Consider the following 26,289-nt stretch of genomic DNA (forward strand, 5'->3'; position numbering starts at 1 on the left):
TCTGATTGCTGTGCCAATCAAAATGTTTTTGTACGCCGTACGCAGTCTTTGAGACTGTCACGATCTTGGCTGCTGTGCCAGGGCTCGTTTAATGAGAGAATCCACTGCTGTGTGTCGTAACTTTAATGTTTAAGGCTTCGTCTGAAGCAGTGGGATGTTATCATACAGGATTTTGCACGTTTCATGCTGCATTTTAACCACAAACATAGCTAGAGGTTCTCGAGTAATTTGCAGGGGAGTGCAGCGGGATGCTTATATATTCCGGAGAGTGCTGCTGCCCTTTTAGCTTCATGGAACACTAGGTAAGATTTTGTATTTTTGCTCCTTGGCTCCCCCTACAGTTGTACAGTGGAATTCACTTTTACAGCACTGTCCTGAAAGGAGCGGGGGTGGGGAGGGAGGGGGTTGTGTTTCCCTACCCTCCTCAGAAAGTTAAGTAAAGTTTCTGCAGTGCTGAGCCCAGAGTAGCAATGAAAGAAGCTCCCGCAGTCTCCCCAGTAAACGTGAAGCTGTAATTTTAAAATAAAATTGTGTTTCTTTAAGGCTTTTTAATTGGACTGTGGTCAGTGTCTCGAAGTCAGAGAATAACACACAGACACCGCAATAAAAGTTTGAGAGAGGGATTTGAAGCTTTGTTTTAATTATCTGACAAACAATGTACAGTTTTAGTGCAGAAACCTATTTTATGACCAACACTGTGCACTACAAAGTGTGGAGGGAGATATTTCAGATTCAGCCCTTGAAAGAAATGGTCATGTTAGTAAGTCCTTCACCGGGGCAACACACACACTCACACCTACGGACACTTTTGAGTCACCAATCCACCTACCAAAGTGTGTTTTTGGACTGTGGGAGGAAACCGGAGCACCCGGAGGAAACCCACGCAGACACAGGGAGAACACACCACACTCCTCACAGACAGTCACCCGGAGGAAACCCACACAGACACAGGGAGAACACACCACACTCCTCACAGACAGTCACCCAGAGGAAACCCACGCAGACACAGGGAGAACACACCACACTCCTCACAGACAGTCACCCGGAGGAAACCCACACAGACACAGGGAGAACACACCACACTCCTCACAGACAGTCACCGGAGGAAACCCACGCAGACACAGGGAGAACACACCACACTCCTCACAGACAGTCACCCGGAGGAAACCCACGCAGACACAGGGAAAACACACCACACTCATCACAGACAGTCACCCGGAGGAAAACCACTAAATCCATTACTGACAGAACATAATGCTGGTGAATGCTGGTAGATTTGTGTGAAACCCAGTTGCTCGAGTATTTTGTGCACTAATCGACACCAGTGTCTTATCTGGGGCAACACTAAACCACAACTTGTACTTTCCAGCAGTTCGTTTTCCACCGAGCCCAGTGCCTGTGACCTTTATTGTCCAGTCAATGTCAGACTGTCTGCTCCTCCACTCGCAATTAAATCTCTGACTTTGTTGTTTTTACTGAGCACTGGTTCACCTCATTCAATTAATCAAGGGCTTGACGAAAGGTTGATTAATTGAATCAGGTACACCATTGTCTGACAACAAAAGTGCTCCAGGCAGGAGGGCCTCGGGAAAAAGAAAACAGCCCTAGCCTCGTGTGAGAGAATCGGAGCGCGCTCGAGACGTGTGGGAGACATGCTGCTTAATTGCTGCGGGTTGATGACCTGGGAGAAGAGTTGCTAATGCAGATACTTAAGCGTTGATTAAGAATAACCTACGCTAGTCCTAGCACCGCGACTAGAGGAACGTACATGGTTCAGAGGACTCCCTCAATCAGTACTCTTTTATTTGCGAATGTGTGAATGTGGGCATTTCCACCCCCAACATATGCTCACGATTCCAGCTGAATCTGCAGATATATTTACTTAATAATTGAAATAAAACCTGTCAGAACGGTTGGCTCTGAAACGGGGCCCACACACAGGCCCTACACTGTCTTCTTGATAGAACCAAGGCTGAAGGTTTAGCATCAGGCAAAGTTAGCTTAGCCAGGTAAAGCTTAAGTAATGTTAATGCTAAATAAACACAACATCCCGTTCATTCAGCTGCACCTTACAAGGTTTTATTATCATATCTATCAATTCCTTTCAACCTTATTTGCATATTGCACTGTTACATTAATACAGGGATCTGGAGCCCACCAACCCACACACTGTGAAGCTAAACAACCCAGTGAGTTTTCTGTGGTTTTCCTAAGTCAGAAAACATGGGATAAACGAGCCGTACTGATCTTGTGCTGCCTCTCACATAGAGGGTTGAAACTTTACAATTGCTCCGCCCCCTTGTTTGTGTCTCTCCAATCACAGCGCTGGACCCAGGAGCACTGAGTAAAAACAAAGACAATTGCAATGGAAAGAGAACCAATAAAAAAACGGCTAAAAAAACAGAGCTTCAGCTCCTCGATCCTCAACGCTGTGCACTCGGGGTCGGGGCGAACAGCGAGCGGCTCGTCGTCGTTTTAAAGGAACAGGAGCTGAAACCTGCCACAGTGAGGCTGTGATGTTTAATCCTTGTGGTGTTTTCACCAAAGCAGGTCAGAGTAATTTCATTAGGACCCAGAACACAGTGGGTTCACTGGTGGAAAAGAGGGTGTAATAAAACAGTCGCATCAAGAGAAAGAACAACTAAAGTATTCTCCGTCGGCAGGATTCAGCGGAGCCAGGACCACACCAGCGGAAAAAGAGGTTCTTTTTAACTGTGTCATCTTAACTGAAGTGGTTCTGTTTCATTTTGTTTCCGCTCTTGTTCCACAATATCTCTCAACTTTCTGTCAGTGTGAGGACTCTGTTAATGATCAAAAGCCTCTCCCCCTCCAGTGGAGGATGAGGCTGAGGAAGCATTGTACGCACTGCAGATTCAGGCCAAGGATGTTCACCCATTTGATACACCTCTTTTTTCATTTACCACTCTTTAACTTAACAGTCAATCACTTTTCAAAAGTAGGACATAACAGGGTGGTCTGATTATATCAGGGAGACCCTCAAGCTCCCTGAGTGTGATGAAAGCGGGGTGGAAATATAGGTCTTCACTGTGTCTGCAGGGCACACAAAGGAACGGGAAATCACAGTGAAGGAAAAAAAAAAAAGAACATAAATACATAAAAAAATAATAAAACCTTCATGCTGCCCCCAAGCCATAGTGCTGTTACAGGTCCAGTCACCACTTAGAGGGGCTTACAAATCCAGCCCGGTGCTGTGAGGAACAGAGTGTGCATGGCTGGCTGATTGAAGGCAGGAGAAGCAATTGCGGAGGTGAGCCAATGTCACTCCGAATCTGGGTTAGGATAATGGGCTCAATCAGTCGCGGAGCTGAACGCAAATGTAATTATTGTCTGAGTCCGCTCAAGTAGCGGAGCAGGTGGCTGAGGAATGCATTGTCTCAGCATATTCCGCCCCAGAGGACAGAACTGTAGTAGGAGTTTTTTTTGTGGCTGGAACAAAGCGAGTCCGTAAGTAGGGTTACCCTGAGACCTCAGGAAACACACACCCGCACGAGCTCCTCCGTGTACTGTACAAAGACGGACAGTAATTAAGGGAATACTCTGCTGTTGTTTTTAAACTGCTGTGATATGATTCATCGTACAACGCACGGCAGGCCCTTGTTTGTGGATATATAAGCACTCCGAATGATGAGTGAACCTTTTAAGCTACACCCTGTCGACAGGGGGACCCACTGATCCAGCCCCGCAGACCAAGATGGAACTGTGAGACTTGAGAGAGACTGCTCTGGTGAGGGACACTCCAGCCTGGGGACACAGGGTGGCTTTGTCCCTAAGCGAGGGAAGGCCAGGCACTTACCCACTTGCAGACCTTGATGTTCAATTGTGCACCTAGAGCTTGTACAGCAGAGCCTACCTGGAATCATTGGACGCAAGACGGTAATACACCCTGGAGGGGGCGCCAGTCCTTCACAGGGCAACACACACTCACACATTCACTCACACACTCATACCTATGGACACCTTTTTTTTTTCTCTTTGTTGCCAATCCACCTACCAACGTGTGTTTTTGGAGCATGGGAGGAAACCGGAGCACCTGGAGGAAACCCACGCAGACACAGGGAGAACACACCACACTCCTCACAGACAGTCACCCGGAGGAAACCCACGCAGACACAGGGAGAACTGACCACACTCCTCACAGACAGTCACCCGAAGGAAACCCACGCAGACACAGGGAGAACACACCACACTCCTCACAGACAGTCACCTGGAGGAAACCCACGCAGACACAGGGAGAACACACCACACTCCTCACAAACAGTCACCCGGAGGAAACCCACGCAGACACAGGGAGAACTGACCACACTCCTCACAGACGGTCACCCGGAGGAAACCCACGCAGACACAGGGAGAACACACTACACTCCCCACAAACAGTCACCCGGAGAAAACCCAAGCAGACACAGGGAGAACACACCACACTCCTCACAAACAGTCACCCGGAGGAAACCCACGCAGACACAGGGAGAACACACCACATGATGTTTCTCATCATACCACACACTGTAACAACACTCTTAAGAATAAATCCATTACTGACAGAACATAATGCTGGTGAATGCTGGTAGATTTGTGTGGAACCCAGTTGCTCAAGTATTTTGTGCACTAATCGACACCAGTGTCTTATCTGGGGCAACACTAAACCACAACTTGTACTTTCCAGCAGTTCGTTTTCCACCGAGCCCAGTGCCTGTGACCTTTATTGTCCAGTCAATGACAGACCCACACAGACACAGGGAGAACAACCAATGTAAAAGAATCAATGTAAGATCAACACAGTAAAATGATGTTTTATTAGTAGTGTCCATTGATTAAAAAATGTCAACAATAAAGTTAACATTCTAGCACTTTCCTGTAGTTTTGGGACAGAGATAAATGTGTGACAAACTGGCCACAGGAAAGTGTTCTCTTATTATTTTACTTTATAATAAAACATAATGTAGTTTGGTTGATTTCTGAACTACAGTCTCTTCATTTGCTGAGTAAAAGTTTCAGAGAGAGATTTAGCATCGAACACAGAGGCTTTAAAGGAGAATATGAACGCTACAGCGCAGCCTGTGGCTCAAACACAGATAATACAGGTTAGACGATGAAACAGGAGGTGTGTGTGAGAGAGGCCATGAGAAAGAGAAAGAGAGGGAGAGAGAGAGGAAAAGAGAGGTGTGGGAGGAAGGGTAGGAGCGAGAGTTAGTTGTGATATTTAATACATGTTTCAGCACAAATCAAATGGAATACACCGCCTGAGTCCAACAGCAGTGACGCTGTGTTTACGTCGCTAAATAAAGCCTCTAATACTGGGTTATTCTGATATTGTGGGATATAATACTACAATAATGGGGAGCAGTGGCCTAAAGGTTAGGGAAGAGGACTGTAAGGTCGTCGGTTTGATTCCCAAGACTGGCGGGAACATGTGGGCGGTGGGAGTGAAGGAACAGCACTGTCCTATTCACTGAATCCACAGCTGAGGGGCCCTTGAGCAAGGCATGGAACCCACGACTGTTCCCCGGGCACCGCTCTGGGTGTGTGTTCACAGCCCGTAGTACACTAGTGTGTGTGTGTGTTTACTACCACAGATGAGTTAAATACGAAAGACACATTTTGTCGTACGTTGTACAATGACAAATATTAAATTAAATATTTAATATATAAAATTAAATATTAAAAACAAAGTATTATGGGAGGACCTTCTACAACCAACTAAGTGTCTGTGTCATCGCCTTTACAACGAGGTGCTTACAGAGCTGGAAAACTGCTGAACTCTCTCTGACTGCTGCTCCAAAGCTGCTTGAGTAACGCACCCTTAGTTGGGGTTAAATGCCAATAGCACACACACATGGCTATGTACACACTTCATCAAGATTACAGCACCATCGCTTCTCTTTAATAATTCAACACCCAGGGTTGCGTTTAACACATTTCTCTGAACGATGCACTTGATAATATCTGAATATTCAACGGGATGCACAGGGAATCCTATGTAGATGTGTTCACTCTTTTGTTTGTTTGTGTGTAGCATTAGCAGCACATCACTGTAGTATTAGGAAACATAATAAAAGCCAATGGAACTATCTCGATATTCATTCATTGTCTGTAAGCCCTTATTTAGTTCAGGGTCGCGGTGGATCCAGTGCCCACCCGGAATCACTGGGTGCAATGTGGGAACACGCGCTGTAGGGGGCGCCAGTCCTTTGCAGGGCACCACACACTTGCACATTCACTCACACCTACGGACACTTTTGAGTCGCCGATCCATCTACCAACGTGTGCTTTTGAAGCGTGGGAGGAAACAATATGGAGGCTGCATTAGAGAAATTCCAAATACTTCATCCCTGACAGAATGGTTAACGGTGGAGGTGATAGGATCCAGACGTCTCTGAAGGGTCCCTCTCATAATGAAGCAGCTAGTCACGATTATTTCTGTGCTGTACTGCAGTATAGTGTAGAACACTTATTTTTATAATCGCATCCTGTTGACCCTCCTCCATCTTCATAAGGCTTTGATCTGGGTTTTTATTTGGATCACTGAAGGTCAGAGCTCTGTTTTCAGCTCAAAGCTGCAGCCGTGTTCCTGAGGAGTGTTTCCTGACCGAGTTCCTGTAGTTAAAGAATGAGAGTGTAGTGTCGGTCTGTCGTGGAAACTGGCTTCATGCTTCACACAACATAACATCCTTCTCAAATCCATACTCGAGCTACAGGTGTTTTCCATATGAGCTTCAACCTTTTTTTTTTTTTTTTTTTACATAATCATCATAATAATCTGATCAATTTTTACACTCAGCCATTGACACGTAGGCTCTATTTCAGTAAACCAGCCGCCACAGAAGGCAGCGAAGAGTCGCTCAGAGACCTTTACTTAGCTAACGGTCGTGTTAAACTCGACGAATGCTGATCAAATCGTTCAGGCGTGGGATCATAATGAAAATAGTGTCATTCCTCCTCTCTCTGTGAGATATAATACTGTGTAAATGTTGCCGTCCTGCTGAGCTTGCGAACTAACCACCAAGGCTTGGGCATGGTGTCGCACCAAACACAGCCCCAGAAACACACACAAACGGAGTGTGTTCCTGTCTTATTTCCTATTATTCGCAGACATAATAACTGAAGAATCTACTGTTCTTTGGTTCCAGCTGGGAACTCATTTTTCTAGGGAACTAGTTTGCAAACCAGTTTTTGTCAGTGGATACGTGCCGAATGGTTCCAAATGAACTAACAACAGACGGTGTAGTAGCGCCACTTTAAGTTCTCTTTGTGAAATACGGCTGAACAAACCGTTCCTACTTGTGAACGGGCATTTCAACATTAGGACTCAGGCAGTCAGTCCAGGCCCGGCCCAGTAGGTGGTCCAACAAAAACATTTTTATAAAATTTAGAAGGTGTTGCCCACAATAGAGATTTCCACTTAATGTTGTAGATTTATGAATGTATGAAAACTAAGCTGCTCTAGTGATTGTTTAAAACTGGGAACAAAGCCACAATATAAAGTCCTATCCCAAAATACAATCTCTTTTTTAGCGACCTAAATGTGAAATGACGTGGCCATAGGCAGCAGGCAACGGGAATTTAGATCCCTGAATATAGGGTGACCAGACGTCCTCTTTTACCCGGACATCTCCTCTTTTTTAGACTTTATGTCCGGGCGGAATTTCACAAACTTTCACAAAAGTTTTTCTAGAGCTTACATAGGACTTCGAGAAGTTCCGTTCACAAACTAGTCCCGCCCTCCCCTACTCCGATTGGTTCACTTGAGTGAGAAGGGGGCGTGGTGAAGTAGCCGAAAATCTTCTGATTGGACGGTCTGACTGTAGAGCTACCGTTATTGGTCGATAACCTTCTCTGTAAACATTTAATTGGTCAGTCTGCACGTCAGTAGTCCTTGTTTACGTCAGGCAAAGCTCATGTACCCCCCCCCCACCCACCTATAAAATAGTACACATACTTATCGTTCAGATCATGTGCCAAACGTCAGTGTAGTCAGGTGAGGATAGCAGTGATATTTAAACATGAATTACAGTCAAATCAAGGTCATGTAACAGTTTTTAAACTGAAAATCAAAACTGAGTATAACGTACACTCACCGTCCAAACTGCTCGTTAAAACAACATTATTTTAACGGACATTATTTTCCAGGCTCGCTGTGATGTGAGCCTGGAAGTCAAGGCAGTACCGAAACACACACACAGTCATGAGCTCCGGCGCTCCACAACGAACATACAGAACTCACAGTTAGATAATCAACAATCACCGAGCCGAGATGCAGCCTTGCGTTTCTATGAGAACGGTCGCATACGTCTGAATACGCTCCTGCAGCACCCTGCACACAGAACATTCACACCTTCGACTCATTCAAACGAAATATAAATATTTAATGAGGGGGCTACAGAACATCGCCCGAGGCTTATCGGCATTTGAGGGAAAGCAAACAGTTCTTGTTTGGATTTTCAATAAACCCTGACCATCATCCTTTTCAGCGTCTTCTTTTACATGAAGCTGTTCGCCAGTGAAACACAGCGCCTCTTCCTCTGCCGTTCCGTGAAGCGCAAATCAGGACAAATAACTTCATCATATGCTCGGAGGAGTCCCCCACTGCTGCGGCTTCGGTCCAGACGCCTGGCGTTTCCAGCAGAGATTTCAGGTCCACTATCAAATTACGAGCGGAAAGGAGGTTATTACTGACACCTGAAAACACAGGACTGCAGGTGTATGTCAGTCATGTCTCTGAACGGCTTTAAAATAATTCACCGCCGGAAGGAAAGGGAAATCGCCTGTGATCAGTTGTATGCCATTGATTATTTCATAAACAATTAAAGCAATTATAGAGCACTTCAACGGCAAATCCTATTTGTCCTGTTCTGTCCTGTTTTATATTTTCCCAGAACTGCTCTCAAAGACAGTTAAAAGACGTCCCTGTTGCAGCAATCTCCTGGCCACATCAAGCAAAACTAATGGATTTCTTAGAAATGGCTCTAAGAAAAAAAAAAAAAACCTGCATGATTTATATATAACATGTTACACTAGTGGCACTTAAATGCCTCTAAATGTCATAAATCTATAGAAAAAGATATAAATACACACACACTTTCCCTTACTGAACTATGTGTGGAAGATACACCACACGACCTATAGCTTCCCAGCAATAACAGTGCTATATAAGATATATATATTTTCATATTCCCATTTCCTGAGGCAGTTTACACTCCAACAAACTGCCAAACAGCAGAGGCATAGTCTGAGAAACTAAGAATGTATTTATTTTTAAAGCACTCTTTACAAATAAGGGCCATTTTTAAAGAAACAGAAGCAAATGGTGATAAAAATGCGTGGGCACGGGATGATGTAACGGCCTGACATCCAGTCAGCTGCCTGTTACTCTGCAGTTCATTCAGCTAAAGTCCACTGACCACTGCCTGTCACAGGCTGTTTAGTTGGTTTAAAGCGTACTGATACTTTAACGACATGTGTAGTTCTTCAGTGCTTTAGAAATACTTCCAAAACTTGTGGTAGGGTTGTGGCAGCCGTGGCCTGGTGGTTAGGGAACTTGGCCCAGAGCCGGCGGGTCATGACTGAAGCCCCACCACTCTGCGCATGTGTGCTCACTGCCCCCTAGTGTTCACTAGTGTGTGTGTAAATGTTGCACTGCATGAACTGGGTTAAATGTAGAGGACAAACTCCTCTGTGTGCAGCACAGTGGTCAATAAAGTGATTCTAATTTGAAGGAGAAACAGTGGAGGATGTCCAGAGGTGTTACTGTCGAGGTTATTATTATCGAGGTTAAATATTATTCTTCCGAAGGAAAAACTCTGTTATTGGGGTGGGTGGGGTGTAAAAACCCCTCCAAGTCGGATGTCGCTTAGATCCCCAAATGTTCAGCTCTAATAAATCCCGAGTTGGTTTGGAAGCGATGACCCGGCCATGTTCACCGCCTGGAGCAGTGTTTTCCACATTTCCAGTTTCCCTTTTACCGTGTGATGTGCATTATTATTCAAACCCGCGCATCAAAAGGAGGCAAATGAAAGTGCTTAGACATGAAAAGTGGCGAGCGTTAAACTATTCCCTCCTGTTTATGCTGATACGACTGAAGAGGAGAGGGGCAATAATAAAGAGGGAAAGAAAAAATAGAAGAAAATAGCGAGTGACTAGCAATCGGTACAGTCCCTTTGTTTGATCCTCGAGGAGAAGGTGTGTGGGGGGGTGGGGGGGGGGTACTTTCAGCCCTCACACACACGCTCAGGGGGGTTTGGTCTTTTTTCTTTTTTTCCAGGGTAAACTGTGATATTAAAAAAGAAGCGAGACTCCCTCCCACATCTGGGATTAAAACGATTATATACTATTTTCAGAGAGCGTTCGCGATGCTGAGAGCACATCTCTCACAGACGCTCCTCAACAAACACTACAGCGCTTTTCCTGTTAAATAACACCACTCATTTGCATCCGCCCATGCACCAGCTCTCTCTCTCTCCTCCCTTTCTTCCCCTCTCTCTGTTGCCCCCACCCTCTCTTTCAGGATCTCTGCCTGTGCTCTGAACATGGCACATGTGTAATTTGTGTTTGTAGTCGTACAGTATTTCTGGGCCACTTGAGCTTCTCCTGAAGAATGAAAGTCAATACAATATTTATACAACACAACCTTGGCACCTGAATTTGGGAAAAGGAAAATATATATAGAGCAAAATCCCCAGGACTGGATTAGCCTAACACCTACAGTGTTCATTGAAGTAAAGCAAATGAACGGTGAGAACGAGCACAGGGGGATTTGAGCTGTGTGGGAAGATATTCACTCCAACTCTATCAGTCAGATACATCTAAAGAGGAGCTTCAGCAGAACTCGGCTCCGTTAATCACTCTCTCCAAACACAAGCTATAAAACAGAGTGAGAGAGGTAGGTAGTAGGACTGGACTATATATCAATATAACATCGCAATAGGGAGAATGTAACGACTGACGGTCGTTACAGGGCGCTGCCATCGGGTCATTGCCGTCAATTTTAAAGTTCTGTGGCTTATTTCTTGTTGATATTGATATCGGAATTACATCGTATTAAAATATATTGTGATAAAGAATGTGGGCTGTATCGTCCAGCTCTAACAGATAGATACACAGACCTAGATCAGATGATAACCCTGGGGTAAAGGGGTGTGTCTTATTTAAATATAATATAAATATATATAAATATTATGCGGGCGGCACGATGGCACAGCAGGTAGTGTCGCAGTCACACAGCTCCAGGGACCTGGAGGTTGTGGGTTTGATTCCCGCTCCAGGTGACTGTCTGTGAGGAGTGTGGTGTTTTCCCCCCGTGCGCGTGGGTTTCCTCCGGGTGACTGTCTGTGAGGAGTGTGGTGTGTTCTCCCTGTGTCTGCGTGGGTTTCCTCCGGGTGACTGTCTGTGAGGAGTGTGGTGTGTTCTCCCTGTGTCTGCGTGGGTTTCCTCCGGGTGACTGTCTGTGAGGAGTGTGGTGTGTTCTCCCTGTGTCTGCGTGGGTTTCCTCCGGGTGCTCCGGTTTCCTCCCACAGTCCAAAAACACACGTTGGTAGGTGGATTGGCGACTCAAAAGTGTCCGTAGGTGTAGGTGAATGTGTGTGTGGGTCTGTGATGCCCTGTGAAGGACTGGCGCCCCCTCCAGGGTGTATTCCCGCTTTGCGCCCAATGATTCCAGGTAGGTTCTGGACCCACCGGGACCCTGGATTAGCTGGATAAGCGCTTACAGATAATGAATGAATGAATGAATAACTCACTCACTTTTAAAGTGAAGAATGTTGTGAACTTCACTGTAAGTTCGACTTTGAAGAGATTTTTTCTTTTGATGATTATCCCTACTATTATTATAAACTATTTAGACAGTGGCGTCATTTAACGCATCCTCACGTGAGACGCTTCCCATGACCCTGGCCACGCTGGCCTCCAATCTCCTGACTGACGTGTCCACTGACCTCGAGCCGTGTCCCATTTCCCTGTCATATTAGCGTCTTAAAGTAATTGGCATCATTTGCAAGGTTGCTTGAGTTGGTTAATTACTTTTACCATTGTGTCTAATTATCATGCTAAGCGAGTCCAGAATTGTCCAATTCATTCCTAGTGGAGCAGAAACAGCAGAGCAGGGACTGTGTTATTAGAGCTGTGACATGGACGAGATGAACGTGAGTGAAATTACACTGCCCCGCTTTAAAAAACCTTCAGCCTGGTGTTCTACACATCATTAAAGTGAAGTCCCACCACGGGGCGGCCGTTCGAGTGGAAACACCATGTTTAAGACTCTGACGATACGTTGTTATGAAGATCTGAGCTGAAGACAGACACTCGCTGTTTTTGTAAAACACTGGTAAAAAAATTGTTAATTATAAAACCACAACATCTGATGTTTTTTCTTTATGAACGCTGTTTTATATCAATATGAGTTCACTCAAAATAAATGGGACGGAAACAGGTTTACCACTGTGTTTCATCACTATGTCCTGTTATCAGACTCTGATAGACAGCTGAGCACTAAAGAGACTTATGCCCAATCCCATTTCACCCCTTGCCCCTGTCACTTAGCCCTGTCCCTGGATGTTGCCTGGGGGTGGGACAACAGATCTTTTGGGTGACACAGAGCTTAAAATTGAGATTTTTCTGACACCCGAGCGCCCCGGCGAGACGACTAAAGAAACCCACCAACATCATTATTTCCTTCTTTGAACACTATGTAAAGATTGTATTATTTTACTTTAATATAGTTTCAAAATATTACGACCCTTCACTGATGTTTCTGTAGATAGCTGTACATTTCCAACTCCACCTTAAAGGTTAAGCACCACTTAATGGACCTCCATGAATATTTCACATTATTGTAGTTCCTGACAGATATAAGTATGAATTAAAATGAAAATAGCAGCTTAATTTGCTTTAAAACTGACATTTTTATTAAATCGACGGAAAAACCCGAGCTCTCTACGGAAATTCTTGAACGCGACCGTGACGTCACTGGTGGACAACAGCTGAACAACGCCGCGGTAAAACACCGTTATGACTGACTGTTATGACAGTATCTAGCTAAATAACCAACATTATTCATGACAATAGCCTAGCAATAAGCTAAACTCAAATGTAGAGGTACCGTTATTCTTGTAAATGTGATCGAAGTCGAACTCGAATTCATCCGACACTATAAACCTCCGTAATGCAGCTACGTAGCCGAGTATAATCTGAGCACCGAGTTTAGCGAGTCAAGCTAACGTTAACTAACACCAACTAAAACAGGCGAAGTGAGTGTCCTCACCTGTTTACCTCCATGTTACAGAGGCTCTTGAACACCTTTCGTTGGTGTCCTTACATGCCCATATTGTTGGAAAAGCGCCAGTGAAATGAGCTACAGATAACGGAGTGAGCGGATGGTCCTTTCCAAAGTGCCCGTTTAAAGTGGACAAATTTAGTCCATTTTCTGGATATTTTAGGATCTTTGGGCCATTTGTGCACAGATGTCCCACTGTACATTGAATGATTGCAGCCAAAAACAACACACCTTTTCATCATTTTGCATTAAATTAAGTGCAGCTTCTAGAGTGTTGTCCACTATCTACGTCACAGGCAAGATGCCTATTAGAGTTTCCGAACACCGCTGGGGGGGGGGACTCAAATTCCACTGTATTTATTTGTTTGACACTTTCATATCGCTGGTGCTTAGCCTTTAAACGGCGAAGAAATTACATTCTAGCGCCAGAGGTCATTGTAAAATTTAAAGTGCAGGTTCGTACAAAAAGCTGCTGAATACGAATCTAAATTCGGCTTAAAGAGTGAGCAGTGGGTGATAAACACATGATTTTTAACTCATGTCCAGTAGCGCTCCTCTGACATCACTGCAGGCTGGCAGAGCTGCTACAGCCCCAAAACAATGACACCAATAATGTTTATTGTTAAATATCTCGTGTTTGTTCTGTTTTCCTTTAAAAACAGATCAAAGCCGATTTACAAATCGCTGCATTCTGTTTCTATTTGCATATCACTTCCAATTTTTGAAACTGGTTCTTGCCTCCATGTACGTGGGAACACATAATCTGTGATTTTCATCGACTGCGACGGTGCGCTGATAAACGAGGCTTGTAGTGCTTCAGTTAAATCAAGTGTCCAGTCGCTGAATGCTGGCCGGGAGTTAGTGAGAGGGTCCTGATGTAGCGTGGAAATAAAAGAATTTCTCACTCCCTCTAGCGCTCTCGCCCAGCACATCCACATCTCCCATGACAACCGTGACAACACACCATGACGATCACAGAAATTGCCTATTATAGATGACAGTTACGCTAAAGCTAGCGCATGCAGCACACCTCCCCCACACTCCCTGTCTTTTGTGTTTTAATGTATTGTGCAGGTAGCGGTGGCGTACTGTAGGTACATACACAGCTGATCTGTTACAAAGTCTAAGGGTTGTTTACACTCCTTGGTGGAAAGCAAAAATAAATAAAATAAAAATAAAACCCAAGAACAAAGCCAGTGGTGAAGGTGACGGACCGTGATGGTCGGTGCGGTTAAGGACAGGTGAGCTCTTGAAGTGAGAGCGCCAGTACACTTTCTATACACCAGCCACTTGTTCAGCTTCCAACTGAATCCAGAAGGCCAGGCTTGGATCTGCTGAGTCGTTCTGTGTCTCAATATGACTTGTTATGATAATGCAGTAATAGAGAAATGAACCGTGGCGCACTATGACTCACTGAAGTATTAAACAGTGCTCGGACATGTGTTTAGGCCTGTCACAATAGCCACTGCTATTAGAGAATTAAATAGAATGATTAAATAGAAATAACTGTAGCCATCAGCGTCTCAGCACGGTGGAATCTAGTCTTCCTGTTTTTATTTGGATTTTAATTATTTATGCTCTGGGAGAAGAGCGAAATAGACAGGAGTTGTGCTTGCGTTGCATCATGGGATTGCCTCCGCGGCTGAAGGACAGTTCGATACTGCCTTAAATTTCAGCCAGATTAAGGTATCTCAGTAGGCAGGTTATTTAAGGTGTCTAAGAGGTGGGACAGCCTACGTGTCGGGAGCGTGCACACGTTAAAGCATATGTTTAGTTATTAAATAAATTCAGACATTGGAACTGTAAAATAAATATTGTTTTTATATACAAAATAATAATAAAAATTAATAAAAAGAATAAAACTACTGTTTTCGAATCAACATCATGGCCCTAGATCAGAGATCAGACAAAAGCAGAGAACAGAGCGGTGCGAGTGAATAAAAGACTGGTGACGTTCATTATATAATTACACATTTCCATATGTTATTACATAAATCAGTGATATAATTATTGTGACAGGTTTAAACACATTGTTGGAGCAGGAATTACCTCCATTTAAATCGACTTAAACCTTTGTGCAGCGTACCTTAGACGCAGAACTGAACCTTTCATGTGCTGTTTAGGTTAGCTTCGTTAGCTTCACCAGCTGCTGGAACATTTCTGTCATTTGTCTGATTGATCGTATTATATTTCTATGAATATGGCTGGATTAGAAATGCCCCACAGTGCTCCTTCACAGCAGATCCACTACTCCACAGCCCAGTGCTGCTAATATTTCATGCTATGTCCACAGGAGCGCACCAGTAGCCAAAAACAAAGTTATGAGGGAAGTGTGCATGCGCTATCCCTAACACAGTGGCTGACATGTGCAGTCAGTTTCGAGGCTAGCTGCATGTGGAAGAGCACCACAGCTGCGATGGAAGTGTGTGGAGTGTGGGGCTCCACATCGATCACACTGTGTGGCCTTGTTTTCAGCTAGTGCTGTCTGCTAGCATGTTTGTTCATCCCTCAACCAGTCTCCCATGGGCGAGTTCTCCTCTGTCTCCTGTCTCTCTCCCTCCGCCACTTACCCAGGCAACAAACACCAAGATAAAACAAACGGGTTCTCGCTGCGAACATGAACCGGGGGCTACGCACAAATTAGCGATTTAAGCGAGCGCTATGTAACCGCTTCTCAGAAGTTTGCGAGGGGCAGAGGGAAGGGTGTGAAAAAACCCTAGTTTCAGGACAAGCTCCTTCCTGGCATCTGTCGGAGAGGCGTAAATCCTCTAAAAGGTGGTGTTAAGGAATCTGCATATCATCACCCCCATCATTATCAAAGCATGTGCATATTACGCCATTCTAAATCATGTTTAATGGTGTTGTGGCAGAGGAGATCGGCCCGTTCTACAGTCATTAAATTGATTTAGTGCGCTTTCTTTGAGCGGCCAATAATGACCCCCTCGTCTCCGCGTGACACACACCTCCATCTCCATTTCAGAGCGAGAGGATGGCCCCCACACCCTTTGGAGAGGCTGTTTCCCAGCGTCCCCCGTTCCCCGGTAATGAGGGTCAGTCGCCCGGCATCCTTCAGACGATCAGCTCAGAGGAGTGAAGCATCATTAAGAGAGGCTGCATATGTTAGCAAAGCGCTTTGCATCGGCTGCGCAAGAAGTAAACACTGCTAACAGCTTCAGCGCAAAGCAAACACTCTCAACCAGGACTAGTTTACATTTCATTAAGAGGCGGACTTCCACTACAACTCAGCATCGGTACGTGGAGTCAATAACAGGCTGCCATGCCGTGGGTGGGCGATCTAACACGTGAACGTATCTCCCGTGGAAAGGACTGACCCCTCGTGTATAAGTATACACAAATAGACGTGCCACAGAACGAGCTTTTACCTCTGTGTTATATTCAGTATATGTTTATACAGTAAAGCCTTGTGTACACCCCCTTTACATCAACAAATACGTCCATTTCAAACCACCTCTGCGTCCTTTACACTGCTGTGAATGGCAATGAATCCACTAGAGGGCAGTTTAGAGTCAAACGGTTTCTGACAACATCCCTAAGCGTAGTGAGGTGGTGACAATAACAAACACATTTCCACATGCAGTACTTCATTTCTTCCCAGTTAAAGGAACTCTACGTATTATTTTACCCTTAAAATTACTGCATCAAAGTCATTGTGATGCTGCACTGAGCAGTAATAGAGAGAATAGAGCCTCTGTTTTTGTTTCTTTAGATTCAGCACAGCAGAAACCACACTGTGTATCATTTGAAGGATGGTAGGAACCAACCCCCACCCTGCCTACTGATTTCAGTACAGTGCTGTTAATAATAATTACACTAGGGGGAGCCTCAGGAGCAATCTTACCTACTGTTTCTTTAAATAATGTATTCTTCACTGTTATTATTCCACGTGTGTTCCTCGACTTGGAAAAGATCTGGTGTTTGGCACCAAAGCTCTTCCCTTTCCTGAGCGTGTGACGGAAACGCAAAGTGGGGAGTTCACGCGCGTGAAAGAGATCAGAATTCAAGGTAGAATGGGATCTAGGTAAAATCCATTGACAGCAAAGTGAGCCACTTATCTTTTCAAAAATTGAAAAATGGAGAGGGAGAGTCCTGGCTTCTGGCGAAGAGAATGCGGCGTTTATCCGGAGCTGCTGCCGACACTGACACAGTGAATGCAAAAATTGTTTCTTTATTCAGTCAGAAGTCAGTTTATTCTTGTTTCTTTGTGCCTGGCCATCTGTTGATGAAACTACATTTCACGTTAGCTTCAGAAGCGGCGCGCGGTTATTGTGCGCTGTGCTGTGTGTACTGTATCACCAGCTGAAGCTAAACCAGTCAGTCAGCCATGAAATGCTCTGGTTAACTGGTGTGTGCAAAACAGCCGCAGGCTTCTTTTCTGTAGCACGGCGGAGGGGAGGTTAACCTCATGTGACGGAGCCGATAAAACGCTGACGGGCAGGTGGGGCTAACGGCCAGAACGTGTGAGGGGCGGACGAGGAACGTTTGGCCGGATGTTCTTCATGTTATGAGATCCTGCCAAGGAGCTAGTGTGGGCAGTGGAAAGGAGCTTGTTCCAGACTCCTACTCCTCCGCTAAGGTCTCTCCTCCATCTCTGCAGTGTGGAACTCTGCACTCTTCAGACTGGAACACGCTGTAGAAATGTCTTTATATTTCAAGTGGAAACACTAGGGTAAAACACAGGGTCCTGTACTAAATGATGAAGCAGGTCGAGCTTCATGTCGGATCACGTTAATTAGCTGCTAAAGAGAAGGAATCTGTGTCTGGATATTGCAGCACAGACGATGGCACATCCCAGCATTCCCTGCGGTTTTGTTTATTTGTGTCGATCGGCTTTTATTTCCTCGTCAAGTTCATTTCACTTGGGTCATGATTTTAGAAACCCGAAGACACCCTGACCGACATGTTTCATTACAACGAACACGATGCTGTTTTGAGTTAAAGAGTTCATCTTGTTGTTTAATAAAACAGACGCAGAGTTACTGTCTGTTTGTGATCTCTGAGACGAATGTAAGTGTAAATAACTGCTCTGATGTCTCGGGAATGAGACGTGTTTCACACCAATGAATAGTGTGATCACAGTGCTGGGAATTCAATTATATGTAATGTATGTACAGTTAATGGTAATATTGCTCTGCACAAACAAAATTAGAATATGGTACAATAATATTAATAATGGCAATAATGGCAATGGCAATGTCTGCGCGGGTTTCCTCCGGGTGACTGTCTGTGAGGAGTGTGGTGTGTTCTCCCTGTGTCAGTGTGGGTTTCCTCCGGGTGACTGTCTGTGAAGAGTGTGGTGTGTTCTCTCTGTGCCTGCGTGGGTTTCCTCCGGGTGACTGTCTGTGAGGAGTGTGGTGTGTTCTCCCAGTGTCCATGTGGGTTTCCTCCGGGTGCTCCTGTTTCCTCCCACGCTCCAAAAACACACGTTGGTTGGTGGATTGGCATCCTTAGGTGTGAATGCGTGAGTGTGTGTCGCCCTGTGATGGATTGATGCTCCCTCCCTGGTGTGTTCCCACCTTGCACTTAGTGATTCCAGGTAGGCTCTGGACCCACCGCACCCTGAACTGGATAAACGCTTACAGACAATGACTGAATGATATTGGTTCTGGTCATAAACAACACCACTGTAAATAGCGTACAGTAAACATTTACTGACCTACAGTAATAACTGCATATCTGGAATACAGCAACATGATGTGATACTGAATGCTATATGAACCACTGTAAACAAATTTAGCTGGATTTTTTGTGACTCTTAAAATATAAATAAATAAATAAAAATAGCGAGAAAATAAAAACTGCAGTGGGTCTGAACATCTATCCTCTGGGTATCTCTCACCCACTTACATTAACATAAAGGCCAACGTCCACCCAGAACCGGAGGGAAAAATATACCCTCACAGTTCCTGATGCGCTGGTCATGAGTCATCAGCAGATCATTTCTGCTTCTGCTGCTGCTACTGAACTAAAGCCGCCCCACTCCCCGTGACAGTCTGAGATATTACTCCAGGTCTGAAATAGAATCTCACCGATACAAAAGGCCACAGGACGTCTCTCTCTGTGATCACTCCGACAAAATCATGCAATTCAATTAAAGAGCAGAGGCAGGACAAAAGAATCGGATTCTAATTCCATCAAAACAATGGCACAACACCAGAACTATGAGGAAAACGTAGCCCGAGGAGCTCTAGTCCTTAATATCCTTCCCGGATAACAGCAGAACGAATTACGAAAAAAAAAACCTCCTACAAAACATCCCATTTGGGAGGAAATCAGTGTAATGTACCGAAGGGGATGTGCATTACGTTAATTAGCCTGTGTCCTGTTTGAGATTATTTTATTTTTATGTCATGTTCTCTCTGGACTTTGATAAGAGGAAGTTCAACTCTTCTCCTGGAGCACACACATGGCTCAAGACAACAACAATCCTCATAATATTAGTGCCATATTGGCAGCATTTTGCATGTTTTGCGTGTTCTTAATGCAGCAGCGAGGCTTTGTTCCATCCTCAGTGTAGCACCAGTGTAGTGCAGCATTGTGGACGTCTCGATGTCTGTAATGTGTGTAAACCAGCGTCAGAATTACGCACCGCTCTTGTAACATAACATCTTGCAAAAATCGGAGTGTAGTTTTGATATTTTGTCGTTTTGCGGAAGCTGCGCCAAAACTGATCTGAACGTTTTCATCATCCTGGTCACGTCATCATTTCACGGGATCCTGGACGGAGACGAAGATGAAGGGATGTAGAATAAAAGCCAAAGGGAAGGCCTTCTGTGGCAGCGATGAGGATATTTGAAGATACTTAGCAGAGGCGATATTAAATCAATGTCATCTCACTAAACGGCCTGAATACTCAGTCGACCTGTTTTCCTACACGCACGTTTCCAAGGATGATCCAAAGAGGCAGACAGGTATTGATCAATGGTTGATTGCCTTGCTCTCTCTCTCTCTCTCTCTCTCTCTCTCTCATATCCCTACTTCTCATGACACTCAGCCCAAACCTGCTATTATAACCCAAACCCCGAGGGCCAGAAATAAATCAAACCCTGTGCGCTGCAGCATTAGCAGCAGCCGTCGCTAAACATCGGCCAGGTCCGAATGGCAGGAAAATCAATCGCAGGTGGTGCTGCACGCCATCTTGCAGTGATTTAATCGCAATCCAGTGGGTCCTAACAGGGGAAAAAACCTGTCATACACCCTGGGAACAAACTGTGATTTTGTTGGATGCCCAAGAATAGGCTGTGATCAAACTCCAAGCGCCAAAAAAAAGAGCCCCAGAGCGATTGAGTGAGGCATAAATCCAATATAGCGGGGCCTCAGGTAATGGCTGGCTGAGACCTCCAGCTGATCTGAAGAGAAAAACAGGACAAGTGCCCCATTACGGCAGCGTGGGGATGCTGTAAGAAGCTATATATTGACGTCATCGTCTGAATGTCAGTTCTTTTATGGCTCTTCAACCTTGTGGACTATCGCAAAGTACAGTGTAATGAGGCCCTCTACTCTGATAGTCTCCAGCCTGAGCCCGAATGCGTCACAACAAGCCAAGCTCACGGTGAGGGATCTGATGGTGCTGTGAAAATTGGGAGGGGCCTATGGGATTTCATTTAGGAGATAAAAAGAGAAAGATGGATGCGTGCTTTCCAAAGATAAGCTCAAACAACAACTGCCACTTTGCTCGAGTTCCCTTTCATATTTTTTTCCGCCTCTTTTTCTTCTTTCAGCACTTTAATAAACAGCTCTGATACCATCAACCGCGAGACGAAATACGGCAAAGCCATAATGAGGCGCAAACTGCTTTTATGGGCTAATTCCTGGGAAAAATACTTCTAATGCTAGTTTACACAGGAAATACACAAGAAATAGAGCCTTGAATAGACTTCAAACCAAAATCGTTCTCATCTCTTCCTATCTGTTTGATTTTCTCAAACCTTAGATGTCACTGCTGTTACCGGCGAGAACAAAAGCATGGAGTAATTTGATATTGATTGTTTCTCTCTCGTCGCTCACAGAACAGGCAGAAAAATCCTGCCAAAGCTATGTTTCTTTATTCCCACCACTGGGTAAAGAAACTATTCGTAGTGTGCTAAGAATGTGTGCCCAGTTTAACGTGTGAATGTTAGTGCTGTCGATCGATTAAAAAAAATAAAAATAAAAAAAGAATGAATAAATCTCACAATTAGCTGAAATTAATTGTGATTAATCGCATTGTTGCCGTTTAAAGGCTAAACACCAGCGATATGAAAGTGTCAAACAAATAAATACAGTGGAGTTTGAGTTCCTAACTTGTGTTTATTGAGAGTCAGAAAACATGTTATTTCTTACTAATTCAAGGAATAAGTTGGTCCCCCCCCAGGCGTCTTGCCTGTGACGTAGATGGTGGACAACAACTCTAGAGCTGCACTTAATTTAATGCAAAATGACGAAAAGGTGTGTTGTTTTTGGCTGCAATCATTCAATGTACAGTGGGACATCTGTGAACAAATAGCCCAAAGATCCCAAAATATCCAGAAAATGGACTAAATTTGTCAACTTTAAACGGGCACTTTGGAAAGGACCATCCGCTCACTCCGTTATCTGTAGCTCATTTCACTGGCGCTTTTCCAACAATATGGGCATGTAAGGACACCAACGAAAGGTGTTCAAGAGCCTCTGTAACATGGAGGTAAACAGGGTAAGGACACTCACTTCGCCTGTTTTAGTTGGTGTTAGTTAACGTTAGCTTGACTCGCTAAACTCGGTGTCTCAGATTATACTCGGCTACGTAGCTGCATTACGGAGGTTTATAGTGTCGGATGAATTCGAGTTCGACTTCGATCACATTTACAAGAATAACGGTACCTCTACATTTGAGTTTAGCTTATTGCTAGGCTATTGTCATGAATAATGTTGGTTATTTAGCTAGATACTGTCATAACAGTCAGTCATAACGGGGTTTTACCGCGCCGTTGTTCAGCTGTTGTCCACCAGTGACGTCACGGTCGCGTTCAAGAATTTCCGTCAATTTAATAAAATTGTCAGTTTTAAAGCAAATTAAGCTGCTATTTTCATTTTAATTCATACTTCTATATGTCAGTAACTAAAATAATGTGAAATATTCATGGAGGTTCATTAAGTGGTGCTTAGCCTTTAAGACTGAAGCTTTTAATAATGAATATTTAAATGTAAAATAGTGTCAGTGGATCAAAAAATATCAAATTAAAATGCTAGGACTCTCTTGTAATTTTGGGATGGAGATAAAGGTCAAAAGAATCTATTCTTTCTACTTTATAATAATAATCTAATACTGTAGTTTTGATATTTGAATTAGGTTCTTAATTTACTCAAAATGTTCAGGGTGAGTGTCAGCAATGGACTCAGGGGCTTAAATAGAGAAAGTTATGATATTTAATACATGTATCTGGATAGATTACGTGTAATCTACCTTAGAGAATAGAGCCTCTGTCTTTATTACTCTGGGCTCAGCCCTGCAGAAACTGCACTATGTAATTTCTGGAGGAAGGTAGGACTGTAGCGCTGCAGGCTGAAGTCTAACCAAATGCCAGAAACAGCTCCAGACCTCTAAAGGTTAACCCTCAGGGTCCAAAAGACCCCTCAGCAAATAGCCACTTCCACCTGGGCCCAAACTGCAATATTACCACAAGCCTGAAGGTAAACTGAAAGAATGTGGGCACACAGGCAGCCCTGCCAACTGCTCTCCCCAGAGACCGGAGCCTGGAGACGCTTTCTCCGGCTGCTTCAGCCGGCCCACCAAAGCAAAAGCCCACCAGGCAGGACGATGTGCCACACGGCTGAAAAAATACAGCGTCTAAACCCAGTCCAATTATCACTCGGCAAAATCCACATTCATCATCGCACAATGATCTCTGTAAACACCGCTAGAGCAGGGGAGAAGCTCCATTCTCCAATTCCTTTACTTTATTAATAGCTGGGAATCTTCTCTGCTCTTCCATAGTGCCCTCACGCTCCTCCCAGGCTTTCTGCCTCAGCTCTGAAAACGTCTCCAAACACCTGCACGTGTCACGATTACCAAACCACAGTGGATAGCCCTCAGCGCCGCTAGTGTTTTGGTTGTTGGAGGCTTCTGTGTGACAGCAACAATTAATTAGCATTTACCCACTGGAATAACTACACAACAGGGACAATACGGCACCAAATAAATACCAGCAAGGTTGAGGAACACCAGGCTTAATTTAAAAGGGGACATATTATTCAAAAAGAAGTCACTGTTTCATTGCGTGAACACATTTATTTGGGAATCTGGAGCCCACCAAACCACACACTGTGAAACAAGACTAGTCTGTTCTCGTGGGTCTGTCTAAGTCAGAAAACAAGGGATAAATGAGCTGTTTTGATTTAGTCCAAAACAGACACAGCAAGCGCAGAGAAAATGGAGAAAACGGGAACGGAGAAGAAAGAGAACCGAGCGAAAACGGCTAAAAAACAGAGCTTCTGCTCCTCACTTCTTACTGCTGTGTGCTCGGTGTCGGGGTGAACAGTGAGCGGCTCATTATCATTTAAAGGAACAGGCGCTGAAAGTGGCTATTCCGAACTGTGCTGTTTATACAGGGGGAGAACGCTGCTCTGGGGTTTGATCCTTGTGGTACTTTGACAAAGTGGCTTTTATTAAGACGCCAGAACTGTGTTCAATAGGTAGAATATTAATTAATTAATTCATTGTCTGTAACCCTTATCCAGTTCAGGGTCGCAGTGGGTCCAGAGCCTACCCAGAATCACTGAGCGCAGGGCGGGAACACACCCTGGAGGGGGCGCCAGTCCTACACACTCGCTCACTAGGTAGAATATGTCCCCTTTAACTCAACATAAGTTTAACACTCTTACCTTTCATTCCGAATTTGTTGCGTCTGCCGTATTTGTTGATCAGCACGAACATTACGATGAGAAACACACAGCCAAATCCAGCCAATCCCACAGCTATAGACATCTGCAGAAACAGCGTGTGAAAGCAAAGGGAGGGTGATGACAACACTGCAGTAAATACCTTTGTAACTGCATTAAATCGTGCTGAAACAACGTGGCTACTGATGAAGTATGGTGTATGACTTGCTTGTTGTGACACGTGTAATAGACTTTTCTGAGTGTGATGTGAGATGTTGACTCTACACTGAAAATCAGATCAAACAAAACATGCAGGAGGCTATTCTACATACTTTATTTGTAGCAGTGGATAAACCCATGTCTCGTAGCCTGTGTTGCTAATGTGTCATTAAAAGAGACTCTTTAGTACAGCTTTATTAAGCTGTTATAGGGAGAACAGTGCCTCTATTATTGCTACTCCAGGCTCAGCACTGCAGAAACTGCACTATGTAAATTGTGGAGGAGGGTAGGAACCACACCTATTGATTTCAGCAAAAATGCTGTAAATATGAATTACACTCATAGCCCATGAGGAAAAACACCAATCTTACCCACTGTTCCTTTAAAACTAAGGCTACTTCACATAGACAAAATGACCGCCTTACCCCAAAAGAGTCCTCGTCCGATCTACTGCCATCGTTACCAGGTGTAGGGTCTGATGAAGAGAAAGAGACATGATCTGTTTTAGGAAATTGTTTTTTCTTTTCCATAATGTGAAATATTCTAACACCACTGTCACCCACTTTATCTGAACTCACTGGTGGCTGCTGAAATGAATACACTGACCTGGTTTAGTACAAAGTACCAACAGTGCAATACAACACCATCAGCCTCTGGAACCCCAGCCCCGGTTCTTGGCTGGAGAGAAATACAGTAGTGTAGTGTGACGACTTGGCACTCAAGATCAAAGAGTCATTTCCAGCCAATTAATTGACCCACAATGGAACAGCCACAGTGGGCTCAGGCGGTATCAGTGCAGCTATCACCAGCAGTGCAGACCACCCTCCTCTGGGCTCAATAACAATTAGACTTAGATCCTCCACTTCTGCAGAAATTCTCCCTGCACTCCACCAGGGACATGACAACCGTGGTCTAAGCCGGCCTCCATGGTCACATTCTGACCACACTATCTGTCCCTTTTCACTCTCCTCCCTCATTATATTCCGCACCGGACTAATGGCAGGAACACCGCTTCATTCCGGCTTTGAAAACCTGGACACTCGGGAAGATTTAAGGCATTTCGCTGTCGTCTGTGGAAGTCGTGCGAAAAGGAAACCGCTCTTAATCCGCTCTCGGTTCGCTAAGATAATGATCACCATTCCTCACTGCTTTAGCTCAAGACCGACTCGTCCCACAACACGAGACAACAGCGGGTCCCAGCCTGACAAACCTTACCACGAGTCCTAAAGCATCTCCTTATATCCCTTATAACTCATGAATCCAGCTACTTTAAGGTGAGCCCGTTGTGTAGCATGAAGGCATAAAATGTATTGCTAATATACTCTGTCATATCAGAACATTATGACCTTCTTATTGTTTCTACACTCACTGTCCACTTTATTGTTTTAAACACTGTGTCCACTCTGAGACACTCCTCCCTCGTTGGTGCACCTTGTAGATTTAAAGTCAGAGACAGTAGCTCATCTGTCGCTGCACAGTGTGTGTCGGTCGTCCTCTGGTCCTTCATCAGTGGACAGAGGACGCTGTCGGCTGTATGTTTTTGGTCGGTGGGCTGTTCTCAGTCCAGCAGTGAGTGTTTAAAAAACTCCAGTAGCCACTGCTGTGTCTGATCCCCTCGCACCAGCACTGAGTGGTCAGCTGAGAGAATGGAAAGTGAGTGTAGGAACAAGGAGGTGGTCAGAATATTGTGATGTGACTGACTGTGTATTTACACTCAGTACTTTTCCTCTCGACTTAATGTCAAAGAGATACTCACCATCCTCCAGATTTTCTTTAGAGGCAGAAAGGGAAGGAGACGAAAGGCTTGTTAAATAAAACATCAATTCTGTTAGGACTGCTTTTTCTACCATTATAATCAAATATTTAAGAACCATTCATTCACCACTGTGTTGAATTAATAGAAAATAAAGCATCAAAAATTTTGTAATGTCCAG

The 26,289-nt window shown here is 44.5% G+C and overlaps 1 protein-coding gene across 2 annotated transcripts in view; it reads right to left on the bottom strand.

Annotated features, from left to right (window-relative positions):
- Window positions 1–26,289, bottom strand: part of ntrk3b (neurotrophic tyrosine kinase, receptor, type 3b) — a 143,374-nt gene that overhangs the window by 29,378 nt on the left and 87,707 nt on the right. The window contains exons 10-12 of one of the 2 annotated variants that reach the window (XM_066647747.1): window positions 26,112–26,126; window positions 24,781–24,830; window positions 24,140–24,242 (exon numbers count right to left, since the gene is read on the bottom strand). In XM_066647747.1, coding sequence (XP_066503844.1) covers window positions 24,140–24,242; window positions 24,781–24,830; window positions 26,112–26,126 — 168 coding nt within the window. The remainder of the gene's footprint in view (window positions 1–24,139; window positions 24,243–24,780; window positions 24,831–26,111; window positions 26,127–26,289) is intronic. The other variant, XM_066647748.1, reaches the window with a different exon arrangement.

This window comes from Hoplias malabaricus, chromosome 16, assembly GCF_029633855.1.
Source record: "Hoplias malabaricus isolate fHopMal1 chromosome 16, fHopMal1.hap1, whole genome shotgun sequence".
Lineage (NCBI taxonomy): Eukaryota > Metazoa > Chordata > Actinopteri > Characiformes > Erythrinidae > Hoplias > Hoplias malabaricus.